This window comes from Pomacea canaliculata, linkage group LG3, assembly GCF_003073045.1.
Source record: "Pomacea canaliculata isolate SZHN2017 linkage group LG3, ASM307304v1, whole genome shotgun sequence".
NCBI lineage: Eukaryota > Metazoa > Mollusca > Gastropoda > Architaenioglossa > Ampullariidae > Pomacea > Pomacea canaliculata.
The window spans coordinates 1,081,957-1,100,234 of record NC_037592.1 but is presented as its reverse complement, the minus strand read 5'-3'; the positions used below and the strand labels follow the sequence as shown (position 1 = coordinate 1,100,234).

Here is an 18,278-nt window from a genome sequence, read left to right as displayed (position 1 = left end):
CTCCTTCATCCTTGTTCTGATCTGCTGGTTGACAAGTCTGTACTTGTCTGCTGACGTCGGGTCTCGACCTCTCCCTTTCTTCAAGGCTCTCCTTTCGTCGCAAAGATCAAGGATGTCGTCTGTCACCCAGGGTTGTTTTGCGCTTCCTCTGCTTCCCCAGCACTTCGTCTGCAGTAGAGAGTAGCACCTCTTTGATACTTCCAGCAAGGGCGTCTATGTCGCAGTCTAAAGTAGCCCAGGGCTGCAAAATTTGCCCCCACCTGGGCCTGGAAGATCCTCTCTGTGTCCGGATCTTTGAGCTTCTCAAGGTTGAATCGGATGCGAGGGCTCTTGTTGTCACGTCTCAACTTCAGTTTCAACTTGAGGCTAGTGAGGACGAGGTTGTGGTCGCTGCCTATGTCAGCGCCAGGAAAGGACCTCGTTTGTGCTTTGTTGATGCTTGATTTGAAACGCTGAGGCAGCAAGATGAAGTCAATCTGGTTATGGACCAGACCTCCCGGCGAATGCCACGTAACAGTTCTTGACTTCTTGTGCGGGTGGAGGGTATTGGCAATGGTGAGACGGTGACTCTGAGCGAATTCTAGTAGCCGTAGGCCTCTTGCGTTGGTGTTGCCTAGGCCAAACTTGCCGACTGTTCCTGCCCATTGTTGGTAAGCGTCAGGGCCGATCGTAGCATTCCAGTCGCCAAGGACAAGCAAGATGTCTTTCTTCGGAGTTTTCTTGATGATGATGTCCAGCTCCTCGTAGAATTCCTCAACCTCTTCATCTTCGTGTTCTGATGTTGGGGCGTACACTTGTATGATGGTGAGGTTGTGCGGTCGAGCAGAGATTCGGATGGAGATAAGTCTGCTAGAGACTGGGGTGCAGCTGATGACAGTTCCAGCCACCTCCTTCCTGACAATGAAAGCGACACCACGTTCATGCTTGGTTTCGTCTCCGCTGAACCAGAGCTTGTGGCCTTCATCTGTAGTTGACTCCCCGAAACCAGTCCATCGGACTTCCGCAAGTCCCACTATGTCCCAGCGCTGTAACTCGTGTGTGAGTTCTTTCACTTTCCCGCATTGATAGAGTGTACGAACATTCCATGTTCCGATAGTAGTTCCTTGTGTAGGCAGCTTGACTGTAGACTTGGGTGTAGACTTGGTTCCAGTAGCACACTTGTCGCCCCCTCCCTGGAGACCACCAGAGGGGTGCGCGGTCGTTGGTGATCCGGGCCTCGACCGATCCGGCATGTTGCTTCTTCGACCAATGGCCACCGCTCTTGCAGGCTGGGCTCCTTTTTGTCGTCACCTTATTTTGACGTCACCTTATTTTGACGTCACCTTATTGTGACGTCACCTTGTCATTTGCACAAACAACAAAGAACGGCCCTCTAACTCGCAAGTTGCTACAGCAATGTCGCGCATAGATTTGGATGATGTGGATGCCACCCCTAGAGGAACCGCCATTACCTCCTTGTCCGATGTCGTGGTAGGTAGTATCTTCCAGTATTTGTACTGGAAGGAAAAGATAATGGCAGTGGAAGCCTTCCCAGCATGGAGCAGAATTCTTGACTCTTCTTTCGGCTGGAGACATTTTGAAAACGACCGCCGCTATGCACAATCCTTTGATGCTCTCAAGTCCACCAACTACTTATTTGAAGAAATCACATGTATTGCACGGTATGGACAGTTCTTCACCCATGCTGTTATATGGCTGAGAGACTGGGAATTAATTGACAATCCTGAGGAAAGTGACTTTGCTCTGCTAGGGGCTCTAGAGACACACTGTTTTCGTCTAAAGTCACTGGTCATCTACCACCCACCCGACCTCTCCTCCTCCTTCATTATCCGGTCTGCTGTGCCCTACATCCAACCTCTGCAGAGGATGCTCAGCTTCAGCCCCTCCCTGCAGGTCAGTCTCTACCGTTTGCTCTACTTCTCAGAGGAAACTCGGACTGGTGCCTCCAAGCTCCTTCACTTCTATCACGATCACAATGTGCTGCATAAGGTGAGCAGAGGTACAACTCTAGTCAAAGTATGTTCTACAGATGTACAAAATGTTTTAGTTATTTTCACCACTTTTCTTCAACTGTAGCTGAGGCTGAGATAGTTTGATGTTTCCTATTGTGTTATAACAAGTTTAATGAGTGGTAGGGATTTGTTACCAACTAAATGCTGTCTCACAGCAAAATAACAAGTCTGTCCCTATAGTATAATTTGGGCACGCATCAACAATACTATAACAAAAGTTTGTTTATAAGGGTAACAAAATAAGCAAAAGTTATGCTTTTTCAAAATCAAAAAAATCAAAAAATCAAAACAGACTTTATTGTCTGCCCAGGAGGACAGAAATTTGTCTTTGCTCACATACCCATACAGACATTTAACACACAGTTAGAAGTAAAAGTGAGGAGTAAAATAGTGTTGATTGCACCAGTCCATCAAGGCAGTGTATGTTTATCCTAACAACAAACTTTGGGTGACCAAGGGCCTAAAAGCACTGCTTAACAAAAAGAAACATTTGTTCATCACGGGCAGAAGCCCACGACAGAAGATTAGTACATAGAGAGGACCATGATGCTATCCGTTGGGTGGGCAGAGGCTCTACGAGCATACTAGTTAGTCCGCTTTCAGTAGTTTGCCGGTGGACCAACGAGTGTCGACGAGATTGAAACAGAGGTCGAGTTAGCTCTCGCCCTAAACCGATGTGTCAGAATGCGGCTCGTGGTTACATCTTGAGCTCGCTGGAGGACCTGCCAGACGTCGAGTTATGATGCTTCCGCATGACGCAAGAGAGACGCCGAGAAAGATCTTGGGTGTCCTAGTGGAGGCGTACGGCAAACGGAAAGAAAAAAAAATTCAGTGCCACAGCAACGTGATGAGGTGTTGACGAATACGCCGCGAAGCTCCAGAATTTAAGCAGGCGAGGTAGAAGGCGGCGCAGAGCGTCGAAGTGGCGGCGATTGACACCATCTCGGAGGACTGCAGCCCGACCGGTCAGGGAAAGTGACTGCCCCCGTTTTCCGTAACAGGATGACAGGGAAATAAAGTGTAGCTGGCCTGACTGGAAAGTGTCCGACGGCGGAGGTTGTCATTTATGGCATTAGAGTGATGGCGTTGCTCGACACCGGCAGTGAGGTAACGACGGTCACTGACGAGTGGGCACGAGGGCACATACAGGACTTACAGCTAAAACAAACTCAGGAGTGGCGGTGGTGGACATGTTTACGGCCAGCGTCTGAGGACGTTCCTATCCTGGTGGTCAAGGACCTGGTCGATGTGGTCACAAGTGAGCGCAGGAGGCGCGTGTCGCTTCTACTAGGGAAGAACGTTCTTGATCGGATAATGGACTCTACCGCAGATGTGGCGCAGGCAGTACAGGCAGCCGTGCATGAAGCTCATCTTGAGAAGACATTGTCAACAAAAGGACTGGCTAGGGCCGCTGGCAACACGCCCGTTCAGGATGCCAATGGGTCTGACGTCCACACCAGCCACTTTCCAGAGGTTAATGCAGACCACCATGCCGAACTTTTTAATTTCAGTCCTTCTTGTGTACCTAGACGATCATTTGGTATACTCCAAGATAAAGGACATTCAACTGCGGGAGGCGCCATACCTTCAGGATGACGACAGTGAAGAGGAAACGCCAGGGTGGTATGCTACTCTTCCAAACCATCACCACAGAACTCTTGTGACAATGCCTGTGGTGCCAGAAGTAACAGTGTCTGTGGTGTCAGATGACAGTACCAGAAATGACAGTCCCTATCGTGTCCGAACCGTGCAGATCGCAGCGACTTACCGCGAGACAGGCAGCAAACTCGCACAAAGTGTAGGATGAAACAGTTCGTGCGACGCTATGCCATGGCAATATGAATACATGGATATATTTTTTAGTTGCGGTGATCGGTGACACCGTAGATGACACGTAAGCATTGATCAGTTGTTTATTTTGCTAATTGTTCATTTTTCTTCAACTTTACCGCGGCTGCGTCCAGAAAAATGTCATTGACAAGAATGACACACGAGGTGATGGCTGACAACAGATGTCAGCACTCACTCTTCTTCAGTCTCTGTTTGATTCCTCCTGAGTCCTTGTGCCTTTATTTAGGATGGTGATGGCTGCTGGCACGAAGGACCTCTGGTAGGCAGCTTTCCTTATGCGTGGTACCTTATAGCGCCTGCCTGAGGGCAACAGCTGGAAGCTGGTGTGGAGAGGGTGTTTCAGGTCCGAAATGATGTTATGTGCCATCCTTCTGACTGCATGAAGGTACAAGTCAGAAAGTGGCAGCTGTGCTTGACCAATAATTTTATTTGCCTGGTGGATGATTCTGGCCAGCCTTGCCTTGTCTTTGACTAGTAGGTGACCATACCAGGCAGCAATGTTGAATGAGAGGATGCTCTCAACAAGAGACCTGTACACAGTCTCAATCACCCAGAGCTGACGTCGAAGCTGCGAAGTCTCCTCAGAAGGTACAGCCGTTGCTGGGCCTTTTTGTACACTTGGTTCACGTGATCACTAAATGAGAGCCTCCCGTCGATCACTGTACCAAGGTACCTAAACACAGCAGCCCTCTGAACCTGCTGTCCCTTGATTTGGAGTGGTGGAGAGAGAGGGGTTGTGCCATCTCTTCCTTCGTAGGCTCTTCCAAAGGCCATCTCCTCCGTTTTGTCAACGTTCAGATCCAGAAAGCTGCGGTCAAACCACTCCTCCAGCTCCCCCACACAGGCCAGGTACTGTGACAGGGACTGCTCGTCTTTCAGGCAGCCCACAAGGGCCATGTCATCTGCATATTTAACAAGTTTGAGAATAGCACTGTTAATAGTAATCCCATTTGTATATACAGAGAACAGGATGGGGGAAAGCACACATCCTGAGGGTACCCGTGTTGAGGATCTGCTCATCTGACAGAATCATTCCATCCACTGACAAATAAACTCCGTCAGACGAGCTGCTGGACCCTATAGTACCTGTCGGTGGAACTCTGAAACCACCCTCTGTGGTCGGTCCTTCAGGAATGATCTGATCCATAGAACTAGGCCAGTGTTGACATCCAGGTCTAGTAGGCGCTGTACAAGAAGGTGTGGCTGGACCGTGTTGAAGGCGCTGGAAAAGTCCATGAACAGGACCCGAACATAGGTGCCAGAAGTGTCAAGTGTTGTAGGATAGTATTTAAAAGCGTGAGAGTTGCATCAGACACCCCTCTGCGTGGCTTTGTAGGCAAACTGCAAAGGATCCAGGCGATCAGCCATGGTGGGGATTAACAATCTTCCACAACTCTCTCCAAACACTTGGCCACAACAGACGTGAGAGCCACAGGTCGAAAGTCTTTCAAGTTGGTAGCATGAGGCTTCTTTGGCACTGGTATTATTGTGGATGTTCTCCACACGCGGGGACACTATGAGAGTCAAGGGGAGAGCTGAAAAAGTCTGGTAAAAACACCACTCAGCTGACTAGCACACTCTTTGAGTACTTTGCCTCTCACGTGGTCAGGTCCAGGAGCTTTACGTGGGTTCACATGAGAGAGAATTCTGACAACATCTCCCTCACAGATGGTGACAGTGGCTGCCGACAGTGAAGAACAGATATTTTTCTGCTTCACTGCTGAGTCTCTCACATCAAACCGCGCGTAGAAAGTGTTGACTCATTAACAAATGACACTGGGTCATCACACTTTACTCTCTGTGTCTTGCGTTCTCTACCCATCATGGTGTCCAGGCCCTTCCAAGCATCTCTTGCGTTGCCCTCAATTAATTGCTTTTCTACCTTCTTTCTGTATTCCACTCTAGCCGTTCTTGCCTTTGCCCTGAACTCCTTCTCCTTTCTTTCACTTTCTGTTTGTCTCCTTGCATAAAAGCTATCTTCTTTTCATTGAGACAGTGCTTCAGTCCTTTACCTAGCCATGGTTTGTTATTTGGATAGCTGCAGATCTGCTTGGTAGGGATGACAGACTCTTCACAGAAGGTGATGTAAGAGGTGATTGTGTCTGCCAGACAGTCCAGGTCGTCTCCACAGGTAGTGAAGAACAGATCCCAGTCAGTGGCCTCTAGGCAGTCTCTGAGCAGCTCAGTTGCTTCATTTGTCCAGGTCCTAATACATAGTGTTGTCGGCTTTTCACGTTTAAGGAGCTGTCTGTATGTGGGTAGCAGATGAACAATGTTGTGGTCCGATCTGCCCAGCGGCGGCCGGCACTTGGAAACATAAGCAGCCGGCACATTACCGAAACACCTGTCTAGCGTTCTGTCGAGGCGGGTGGGACACGTGACGTATTGATGGAGACAGGGGAGCAGCTTACAGACATCACAGCGGTTGAAGTCACCGAGCAAAAACACAGGCTGATCAACTGATCTTGTTGTCGCTCGATTATATGTGTCTGCAATGTGCTCAGCTGCAAGGTTGAAGTCTGGCCGGGCACATAGACGAGGACCACAGTGATTTGGCCGAATTCACGAGGTAAATAATGCGGCCTGAAGGACACTGTCAGTATCTCATAATGGGGGGTACTAGTCTGTTCTCGTACTGTGTAGTTCGTGGCCCATTTTCTCATTTGCAAGCATACACAAGCCTCCCCCTACATGCTTGTTTGTCGCTTGTGCATTCTGTCAAATCGAATCGTTGTGTATCCTTCAAGTCCGAATGTCTCCTCCTCTGTTAGCCATGTTTCAGTGAAACAGAAGAGATCACAACGTCGGTAGTCTCCATCGAATTTAATGAGCGCAGAGAGCTCATCCTGTTTGTTGTGGAAAGAGCGCACATTCGACAGGGTGATGGCTGGCAGTGGATGTCGGCACCCTCTCCTCTTCAGTCTGTGTCTGACTCCTCCTCTAGATCCTCTCAGTTTCTTTTTTCTTTGCCCGCCCTGTGTCGGAATGTCACTGAAATTCACATCAGGGGCCTGTGTGGCCTTCTGCCGCAGCGAGAGCAGAAAGTTTCGACTGTATATCAGCATGAAGACAGCGCCACTCTAACACATCGAAGTGTGAAAGTCTGCCGTACAGGCACACACGTACAGAGTACACTGCTCATAGCACGATCATGGCAGATCTATCGCCGATTCAACTAGGTATTGGGATTGTAATAGATCTGCTTGGTAGGGACGATACTCAGTCACTGAAGGGAGTGTTGTAAACAGCCAGATAGTCCCGATTGGCCGCACATGTAGTCCGTTTCAGTCCGTTTCTGACTATCTATAGATCTAACCAACGGTCACAAAATGGACGCGGTTTGGTAAAAGAAATTTCTCCCGTACAGGGACACTCACACGCAGCAATACGGTGCTCCTCACAGTCAGACGTATTGAAGTAACACTTATAACCATTCATGCACAAGCTGGAGGAAGCGAAATTCCCGTAGAATTCAAACACGTCAAAAAACGTAGAGAATGATTGTGAGCCGGGGTCAAGCCACAGAGTAGCGCCCCCTTCCTTTTTACATCTAGCCTTCAATCTAAAGACAGGAAACACTACTTTGCTACAAAACAAAGGCACTAAAATAAGGGAAAATTAAACTTTAAAGAGGACAAATTGGTTTAAATACAAAGATGGGGTTGATGTTGATTTTACATCAATTTTTGACTAACAGATAAGCAGCACTTGGTGCATGGTAATTTTTTCCATGGTTAGTAATGGTGTTTACATTGGGTGGAAGGTCTCTGCAAGTGATCAAAGGTTTTGATATAGGTTTTGGAGAAGTCCTGCTTTGACTGGATTCTGTTAGTTGGAGTTGTGAAAAAACTAAAGGCTATTCCATAGAAATGTGCCTTAAACTTGCTAGAATGGTTCCCGAGTCCAGGGAGCAAGAATATAACAAGAAGTGGTTTACATACTTTTGTCTACTTCAATAATGGGTTTCAGTTTTTGAGGATACATTTTCATCGTTCCTTGCTATACATGAGATTTTGTTACTTCGTTGGCAGGTTATATACTGTGTTTTCCCTCCTGAATGACAGGTTGCCTGCCTGGATTTTTCTCATGGAGTGAAGTTGACATCTTCAGTGCGTCCTATGAACTGTCTGGTCTACTGCACGTCGCTACGTGTGCTCAAATGCCCCATCCAATATCTGAACACCCTGATTTTGCAACAACTTGTAGAATTCAGCCTGCAGGAGCTGTACCTGATCAATGATGAGCATACCCTTCATCTGAATTATGTTGAGGGATCAGCCATTCACTGGCATGCCCTGCAACTCATACCTGGGAGGAAACTAAAGGCAGGTTTCCACACTGGTCTTAATCAAATTCTAGTTTTTACAAATCTTCCTAACGTCTTTGTCAGATTTTAAAAGAACTTAGAACAAAGTCATCCCACAAAATCAGAAAGATCATGGTTTCTTTATCAGTTGCGCAGTTTACAGAGATGTGAATAATCCAGTAAATGATGAAGTGTTGTATAGTGAAGGTTGACTAGGCTCATGCAATGGACTACCAAGATGCACACGTGCTGATACAGCTCAGTACAAAATACCATTTCCTGATAACCTGTTATATTTTTGACATGCAATCTTGCAACCATAAACATGTAATGAAAGAGATCACAAAACTCTGTAGATTTGCTTACATCATTGACCATTTAAACTACAGCCAGTAGGAGATCCAAAAATAGGACATACAAAACTCCATGCATATGCTTATATCATTGACTATTTACATCCAGTGTAAGATAAGAAATACTTTTAAGTTGGAGGTAAATCTACAGTAATTATTACCTCTTTCCATGCATGACAAGTTGTGTGCTTGTACCTATGATAACAGAACAAGAGTATTTACACAGATTTAGGGAAATAGCTTCTTGTGATATTTAAGTTCTGTGCTGAGCTCGACATTTTTATTTTTAGAGCTTGGTATTGTTTGACAACAGAACTTGAACATCCACACTGTCTTAAAGTAGTTACTGTCTGTTTCAGGTGCACTATGTGTTCAAGACCAGGCCAGTGGACTTGTGCCCAAATCCCTACGCATGCAGCTTGGTATTTGACCATATTCTTTACAACATTTCTAGGACACTCTTGCTGTCTGTAGCCGATATGTATGGAGCCACACTAGAACACATTGCCTTCATGCTAGCCGCCTACAGCGATGTGCCTTTCTCGGATTTGGAGGACCTGCCTACTAACATCCAGGCAATGTGCATTATATTACTTGTATTTGGCATAAGAAAACTTGACATAATTGTCCTTAAAGAAATGTCAATGAGAAAATGTTGTTGTTTTTTTAAATCACATAATGCTAGATACTTAACAAGTTGGGACCTATTGTACAGTGTTACCTAACAGACCTGAAGCTGAAGCTAAAAGCAAAGCGACTCGCAAACACTCCCTTCAAATATTCACTTTGATTTAGAGAAGCTTCAAGACCCAAACGTTGCAGAAGTCTTCAAGACCACATGCTGAACCTGGTGGACTGTGATGAAGACACCCTCTCTGGAAACATCAAAGAGGTGTTAATATCAACAACCCAGGAGGTTCTAAGGTGACATAGAAATAAGAAACAGCCATGGATCCTGAACGACATCCTAGATCTCTGTGACCAAAGAATGACTGTGAAGAGGAAAAAGAAAAGCAAACCCGAAGCAGCTTCCAAATACAAAGAGGCGAACTGTGCCTTCAAGAAAGGAATGAAGGCAGCTAGGGAGAACTGAATTGAGAGCCAATGCCAGGCCATAGAGGATGGAATGGCACAAGGTGACAGTAAGAAGGCCTACCAACTTGTGAAGACCCTCACTAAGACAGATCAGCACGAGACCTCAGGCATCAAATACAGCAATGGCAACCTCACAGAAACCAATGCAGTTCTCAACCAATGGATTGAGTACTGCAAGAATGTGTACAACTTCCAGCTGAAGACCAACACCAACATCCTCCAAAACAACCAGGCTAGATACAGTAAACCAGCAAACCTACCAGTTTATTATTAACACTACTCAAAAACTTGTGAAACATGCAGACAACATGGCCTAGGTGGTCTACTTCACAGCTGAAGTCTCTGACCGAGCACTTCGCCTGCATGAGGGAGCTGGAGAACTGGGGTTTGGTCACAGCTTGTAATGTAAATGGAATAAAGGTTTTTATCCAGATTTTGGTGGTTGACATCTGGTACTGAGCTCAGTCATTTGAAAGCAGTTTTGCATCTGGCTTTTAAATAACAATTTTCCATTTTCAGAAAAAAAACTAGTTGCATGATAGAACAGGGCATCTGTAGTACAAATCCTTAAACCCCTTGAAAAAGAAATGCTAATTCATTAAAACTTTTTGAACTAGTCTTCCTCTAACCAAACTGTCTGTTTACAGTACACGGCGTCTAGACTGAAGTGTGCAGAATGTGCTGCTTAACCTCATCATTTATCTGTTTTACAGTACATGGTGACTAAAGTGTGTGCAAACTGTGCTGCTAAACCTCATCATGTATCTATGTTCACAGACCATGGCGTCGAGACTGACGTGTGTGCACACTGTGCTGCTTAACCTCTTCATCCCAAAAGATGCACTTATCAGCCTGGCTCGGCATGCCCCAGCTCTCAAGACGCTGCTTGTCTATGAACATAAAATTTTGTTTGACAGACATGCAGTCAACACAGTTGAGGAAATAGAGGAACTGAAAAGCATAATTTCTGAGGCACTTGGATATTCCTGGAAACCTGTGAAAGATGAAAACACTTTTAATAAACTATCTGGTTATAGGCAGAGTCTGCTGTTTCAGGATTTTTTTCGCCAGTTGCAGGATTTCTTGTTGTGAAGATTGCAGACATCTGTCAGTCAAAAGCCAGACCTGGCCCCCATGCTGCTTTCAAAGTCTAATAATCAAAGACAAACTCTTAAAAATTTTGTTTATTTTCAACAGAATATTTCCCCACATAGCAACAACAATAAACAGGCGCTGAGCTACAGTTTCAAATATTAAATATCAAGTATTTCAATATGGAGAAAATATTTTATCTCAGCTAAATTCTCTGCCTATAAATAATGGTAATACCAACCAGTGCATTCAATTTAAAATCTAAAATGAATTTTTTTTAAATAAAACTTTTGACTTGATTGGGCACTTAAGTGGAAAAATATGGCAGAAAATTCCTTTTGACATCTGTGAAGGGCAATTTCACTAAATTTCTTGGGAAATGCACATAAAAAATGGAGTTTGAACAGGAAGCTGAAACAAAAGAGAAAATCCATGAAATGGAAGAAACTATCTTAGAATCATTAAAGATTTTTTACCCCAATAAGTATAGAGGGTTGTACACTTGTTGGTTATTTCCTGCCTCTGAGCGTCACAAACTCGCTGCGATAATTTTTTTTTTATGTGTTTTTTTTTTTTTAAGCTAGGAAAGGGTGCCGCGCCACACAGGGATGGCCGGCCTTTGTGTTAAGTTGGTGTTGATAGGTTTTTGTTCGAGCAAAGGAAAGAGCTTGTGGTAGTGTTTGGATGTTTGTGGTGTGACTGGGGGTTGGGAAATTCGGATTTGTTTTGTGTTTTCTTTTAATTCAAATTATATTATTTTTAAATTTTAAATTGTTGTCGGTGTTTTGATTTATCATCCTCGTCTGAAAGGCACTGTAGAGTGTGTGGTAGAAAGTTTGCTGACACACCATAACCTCACCACTCCGTTACATAGCACCAGAGTTTACAGGCTAGCTACTCTCCTCCTCCTCTGTCTCGTCTCGTCTGTGTTGAATCACAGCCCCAACCGCCATAAACAGCAGAGTGCACGTGAGTTACACTTGGGGCAAGACAGATGATTAAGGCCCATACCTCGATCGCTACCTGAGCCCAGTCAGAGGGTTTTGATGACGTCACGAATTCGACCCCTCAAAAGGTCACAGGTGTTACAAATAAAACCAATAATGCAATGAACTAATTGTCTGGAAGTCACGTGTGTGACATAAGGCAAGTGTTGGCCTTATTCCCAAAATGAACAATACGTAAAAGGTTTAGTTCCGGTTAAGAGATTTAAATATACTTGGGCGGGAGCCGACATGAAGCTGTCTCTTGTGTGTTTTCTAACTGGACAGTTTAATGAGTGCCACCTCTAATACCCACAAACCAATAACACAACATGGTGTCAGAAGTGAGCAGCAAAGTGCTAGCTGTGTGATTTCTCCAGAAACCTTGAGGTGGGCACGTTTTTCTCATTTTGAAATATTGCGCCGTCAGTTCGCAAAGTGACATTTCTCGCAAGATGGCAGAGATACATCAGAGAAAACACTTCACTGCAAACGTTCCGGTTCCCTCAAAGCTGGATTTGTCTTCTAACATTGAAGTAAATTGGAAAAAATTTATTCGTCAGTGGCAGAACTATGAGGTAGCTACGCGCCTTGATAAAGAAGATTCAGCTTATCGTTGTGCAGTTCTATTAGCTTGCATTGGTGAGGACGCACAAGAAATCTATGAAGGATTATCCTTTGCAGAAGGGGAGAACGACAAAGATATTCAGACTGTCATCGACAAGTTCAACGACTTTTGTTTGGGTAGCACACATGAAGTGTATGAGAGCTACAAGTTTCATAGCCGAAACCAAAACAAGGATGAGTCATTTGATACTTACGTCGCAGCTTTACGCAAGTTAGCAAAATCATGTGATTTCAAGGATGTTGACCGCATGATTCGTGACAGGCTTGTGATCGGTGTTCAAGATGACACTATGCGTGAAAAATTGTTGCAGAAGAAAACACTCAAGCTTACAGAAGCAATAGAAATTTGCAGAGCTCATGAGACTTCCAAGACTCAAGCACACTCGATGTTGGCAAGCAACAGCGAGAGTACAGTTGAGAAAACCATCAACAAGATTCAGAAAGGTCAGCGAAAAGTTCGTTGCGGTACGAAGCCAGGCCTTCGGGGAAAACCAGAGACTAAGCCATGCTCTCGATGCGGAAAAGGTTCCCACAACAGAGATGGTTGTCCTGCAAAGAACGCTAAATGCAGAAAATGTTCCAAGATTGGTCACTATGCTGCAGTCTGTCGCTCTTCAGGTTCTTCTAAGATTCACACAGTGGAAGAGGAAGAAGAAGACGAAGAAGCTTACATGGGTATGATTGTAGGCAGTGTGACAACAGATCCTTGGAAAGTCAGTCTCCTGATGGAAGACACAGAGAATGTATTTAAGCTTGACACCGGAGCTGATGTTACCGTCGTACCTCAGACCGCAGTTCCAGCAGCCAAGCGACCACTACAGAAAGTGCGCAAGAAACTGTATGGTCCAGGTCGTGTTGAGATAGCTGTGGAAGGCATGTTCAAGGCAAAACTGACATACAAGAATGTCTCTACACTGCAAGATGTGTATGTCGTAAAAACACTTGAAGAACCATTGCTAGGTCGACCAGCCATTACAGCGTTGAAGTTGATTGAGCGAATCAACACAGTTATAGAGGACCACGAAAAACAGTACAAGGAAGAATTCCCAAAACTTTTCAGAGGACTAGGAAGTCTACAAGATCCTTACAAGATTCGTCTGAAAGAACAAGCTGTTCCATATGCAGTAGCAGCTCCAAGACGCTTACCTTTGCCCTTGAAAACAGAAAGTCAAGGCAGAATTGGATCAACTTGAAGAACAGGGAGTGATTCGCACAGTCACTAAGCCCAGTGATTGGTGCGCCCAATAGTAGTGGTGCCAAGAGCGACGAGAGAGTCAGAATCTGCGTCGATCTGAGCAAACTAAATGAAGCAGTTCGCAGAGAGAACTACCCGTTACCGTCAACAGATGAACTGTTAGCCCAGCTGTCAGGAGCAAAAATGTTCACAAGCTTGATTGCAAAAAAGGGTTTCCATCAACTTCCACTGGATGAAGGAAGTCAGGAGTTAACAACTTCATTACACCTTTTGGAAGGTACTGTTATACACGCTTACCCTTCGGGATAAGTTCAGGGCCAGAAGTATTTCAACGACGAATGTCTCAACTTCTGGCGAACCATGAAATGTGATTTGTGACATTGACGACCTGCTCATTTTCGGTAAGAACAAGCAAGAACATGATCGTCACTTGAAGAAAGTGATGTCGACGCTTCAAGAAGCGGGCATTACCCTGAACGATGAGAAGTGCCAGTTTGCCAAAGAGAAGATATCCTTTCTCGGCACATCATCTCGAAAGATGGGATCGCCATCGACCCAGAGAACTGTCTGCTGTGAAGAATTTTCCCAAGCCAGAGAACATTTCTGATCTCAGAAGATTGTTAGGAATGGTTAACCACGTTGCGAAGTTTGCAGGCCCTAACCTCGCAAACGACAGCAACCGCTACGTGACCTGCTCAAGAAAAACATAGAGTGGTGTTGGGACACTGCTCAAGAAACCTCGTTTGAGAAGATTAGAAACAGCTGACTGAAGCTCCAGTGTTGGCACACTATGGTACTGACAAAACGACCGTCGTCTCAACAGATGCTTCATCTTTCGGTCTCGGTGCAGTATTACTTCAGAAACAGTCAGATGGTCACCTCAAGCCAGTTTTCTACGCATCAAGAAGTATGACGGAAACTGAGCGCAGGTACGCGCAAGTTGAGCGTGAAGCACTCGCAGTGACTTGGGCGTGTGAAAAGTTCTGTGACTACATCACAGGACTTCGTGATCTGACAATCGAAACTGACCACAAGCCATTATTGGCTCTACTGAAAACAAGAACCTTGAAGATCTACCTCCGAGAATTTCAGAGATTCCGGATGCGCTGATGAGGTTCAAGTACAACATTGTCTACACAAAAGGCAGAATCTCGTGACTGCTGACACACTCTCACGAGCCCAGTAAGAAACACTCAGAAAGATGAGAGAAGTGAAGAAGAAGAGATCTTCATCAAGCAAGTGATTCAGAGCTTGCCAGCCAGTGAAAACGCATCGAAGAAATCAAGAATGAGACTGCAAGAGATACTGTTTGTAAGACAGTGCTGTATTATCTCCACAATGGATGGCCACGTTCTAGTCCAGAACATGAAGAACTGAAAGCATTTTGGACAGTACGTTCAGAAGTCACAGAACATGATGGACTTCTTCTCTACAGATCAAGACTGATATCCCTGAAGTACTGAGAACAGACATTCTCCACAGACTTCACATTGGACATCAAGGCATCGTAAAATGTCGTGCCTTGGCAGAGAGAGCGTTTGGTGGCCAAAGCTTCTAAGCAGATAGAGTCCATGGTACAGAAGTGCACAATTTGCATCAAAGAGAGGCCAATTCCCCCTGAGCCACTCATTCCCTCTGTCACACTAGCATTCCTTGGCAGAAAGTTGGCATGGACATCTTTGAACTGAAAAAAGAACAGTACTTACTAGTGGTGGACTATTATTCACGTTATATTGAGTTGGCACACCTAAAGAATACTTCGGCGGAAACAGTCATCAACCATGTTAAGAGCATATTTTCCGCCATGGAATTCCACAAATTGTCATCTCAGACAACGGCCCACAGTTCTCCAGCAAGCAGTTCCAAACGTTCGCTCAACAGTACGAGTTCACTCACACAACAAGCAGCCCGTACTATCAAAGCGAATGGCGAAGCCGAACGCGCCGTTCAAACCGTGAAATCAATCCTGAAGAAGGCAGATGATCCTTATTTAGCGATTCTCACATATCGCGCTACGCCACTTCAGCAAGGTCTCAGTCCAGCAGAACTGTTGTTCGGGAGAAGACTACGCACCATGGTCCCCACAATACCATCTCAGTTTTCCGAGAAAAGGAAAAAGAAGAAGGACTTTCATAAGATGCAGAAGTTGAAACATAAACAGAACTTCGACAGAGCACACCGTGCCAGACCAGCCGCTGAGTTGGAACCAGGTCAGCCAGTTGGGTGAAGCCAACCCAGACACCAGGGACAATCATCAAGTCTCTGCCCAACAGATCATATGAGGTAGAGACTCCCTACGGTCGCCAACGACGCAACCGCCGTCTCTTGATTCCAGAGATCCAATCCAGAGACTCCCAGACCTATCCCAAAGACTCTGTCGTCCCTTATTCCAACAAACCCAAAGTCGAAGAGGATCCGACCTCTTGTCTGGTCTACACTCAGACGATCCAGACGTTACTGTTGACAATCCAGAGCCATGTCCAGGAGCCGCAGCCAGGAAGTGCCAGCGTCCAAAGTCATCGCTCCTCCAGACCAGCCTGTCAAGACTACCAAGAGTGGTCGCATCATCAAGATCCACAGAGACTTGACTTGTAAATGATTGACTCGAATCAAACGCACATAGACTTGAATAGGAAATTCAAGAATATTAAAATTAATGTTAATTAAGTTATATTGAAACAATGTCCATTTTAAAGAAAGGGAGATGTGACATAAGGCAAGTGTTGGCCTTATTCCCAAAATGAACAATACGTAAAAGGTTTAGTTCCGGTTAAGAGATTTAAATATACTTGGGCGGGAGCCGACATGAAGCTGTCTCTTGTGTGTTTTCTAACTGGACAGTTTAATGAGTGCCACCTCTAATACCCACAAACCAATAACACAACAACGTGCTTCACCATTCCACGAGGTAGGGGTAAAGGTAGAGGGATGGCAACGGATTTGTGGAAAGGGAAGCATGAAGGATTGAGGGAAAGGGTTAGCAATATTTACACATCCTGCGACAGGACATTTCTCATAGCAACATGCATTCACACACACATGGCTCTTGCCGTCTCTCTACTTGTATATATAGTTACATCGGCTTTCCATCCCTCAACGGCTACACTACCATTTGTGTCCATGTTACCAGCAAGTTCACCTTCTAATACCTCATAAATACTCCATGTTTGTGCTGGTATCTGTGCTCTTCATCTCTCTCTCATGACTTGCCACCGAGAAAAAGACAACTCGAGACAAAGGTTCTCTCATCTTGGCCCAGTAGAGTGGAACAACTTATATATACCTTGCTGTGTCCGGCATTCATGCAGATTCTGCAGATCATTTCAAAAAGTCTTTTTGTGTGTGTGTGTTTCAGTTCAGACACCCCCGCCCAACACAAAACATTTTTAATAGCTTTGAGCCTTTGAATGACTGATCGGCTGAGGAGCTACGTACAGTATATTTCGTTTCCATGCGCAGGTTCACATCTGACTGTATACGTGATTGGACGGAAAGGAGCATTTGACCGATTTTTTTTTAAGTAAACGAAGCTCTTAAATCAAGGTGAGGTATGTGTATACAAATGTGTGTTAGTGTGTGTGTGACAAAGTACAAGAATATTCAAGGTTCTATGTGACCCTACATATCGCTGTACCTAGCTATGTTATGCAAGTACTTCTGCGCTAGTTAAGTACAGATGTAGGTTTATTTTTAATTCTTTTCTGGCGATTCCATCATCGTGACCAAGATTGTGAGGCTTTGTTTTTCTTGGGACACGTATATGTCTTTATTGTATTTCTGTAAAGCTTTAATTACCCCCAATACAGAGGACTCCGAACCACAGAGAAAGACTGAATTTCAAGGACAGGGCTGCTGATCCCAGAATCATATGTTGTCTCAACAGGTACATCAAACATACTAATGTGATCGTGAAAAGATAGTTTAACTGTTGTCTAGCACTGTGCCAAGGTACCCTGCACTGCTGTACCACCTCACTATCAGTGACTACTAGTGTAGAGGCAGGCTTTTCTGCCGCCTCACTGTCAGTAACTTACTAGTTTAGTTCATTGTTACTCCAGGTTGTTGTTGACATTCTAGCTCACATTCTCATCTGGTGTGGTCACCTCGATCGTCAAAGACAAGGCAAGACTGGCCAGAGTCATCCACAGGCAAATAAAATTATTGGTACATCACAGCTGCCATTGTCTGACTTGTATCTTCATGCAGTGTGAAAGATGGCATACAGCATCGCCAGACAAACACCCCTAGCTCTCCATCCTAACTTTCAACTGTTGCCCTCGGACAGGCGCTACAGTGTCACGTGCGTGAAAAGCTGCCTTCCAGAGGTCCTTGAGACAGCAGCCATCACCATCCTGAATAAAAGGCACAAGGACTCGTAGGTTATAATTAATGCCTGGCATCCTTCTGATGTGTGTGTGTGAGGGTGTAGATGTGTGCGTGCGTGTTGAATATCGTGTATGGGTATGTCTGCCCGTTATGTTGTGTGTGTGCTTCGTATTTAATATGCTCATATTATGTTTGTATGTGTGTAGTGATAGTGAGCCTAAAAAATTATCACTTGGATTTCCTCGGACAGACAATAAAGTTTGATTCGATTTGACTTGATTAATTAAGCTAGCGCTTTCATTGCCACGTGTGGGCGTACTTGGTTACACGAGGTGGTACTTTGCCGGACGTGTGTGGCGGAGCGAGACAGCCATGGCCTACCGGAAACGCCAGTGTAGATGCGGCGCGCCATTCACTCATTTATTTCCACTGAAGTGT

General features: G+C 45.2%; 1 protein-coding gene across 2 annotated transcripts; it reads left to right on the top strand.

Moving 5' to 3' along the window:
- Positions 1 to 1,356: 1,356 nt before the first annotated feature.
- LOC112560829 lies at positions 1,357 to 10,868 on the top strand. Of its 2 annotated transcripts, XM_025232894.1 has the most exons (4): positions 1,357 to 1,989; positions 7,928 to 8,188; positions 8,882 to 9,097; positions 10,395 to 10,868. In XM_025232894.1, the coding sequence occupies exons 1-4, from the start codon at positions 1,396 to 1,398 to the stop codon at positions 10,707 to 10,709; spliced, it is 1,386 nt and encodes a 461-aa protein (XP_025088679.1). In that variant the 5' UTR covers positions 1,357 to 1,395; the 3' UTR covers positions 10,710 to 10,868. The 2 variants fall into 2 exon arrangements, with proteins under 2 accessions (XP_025088679.1, XP_025088680.1); XM_025232895.1 differs by lacking the exon at positions 7,928 to 8,188.
- The last annotated feature ends 7,410 nt before the right edge of the window (positions 10,869 to 18,278 follow it).

Excerpts from the sequence above, each read along its gene's own strand:
- LOC112560829 (XM_025232894.1), top strand. The coding sequence starts at position 1,396 with ATGTCGCGCATAGATTTGGATGATGTGGATGCCACCCCTAGAGGAACC. Across the intron at positions 1,990-7,927 it reads ATCACAATGTGCTGCATAAG|GTTGCCTGCCTGGATTTTTC; the intron begins GTGAGCAGAGGT and ends CCTGAATGACAG. Across the intron at positions 9,098-10,394 it reads ACCTGCCTACTAACATCCAG|ACCATGGCGTCGAGACTGAC; the intron begins GCAATGTGCATT and ends CTATGTTCACAG.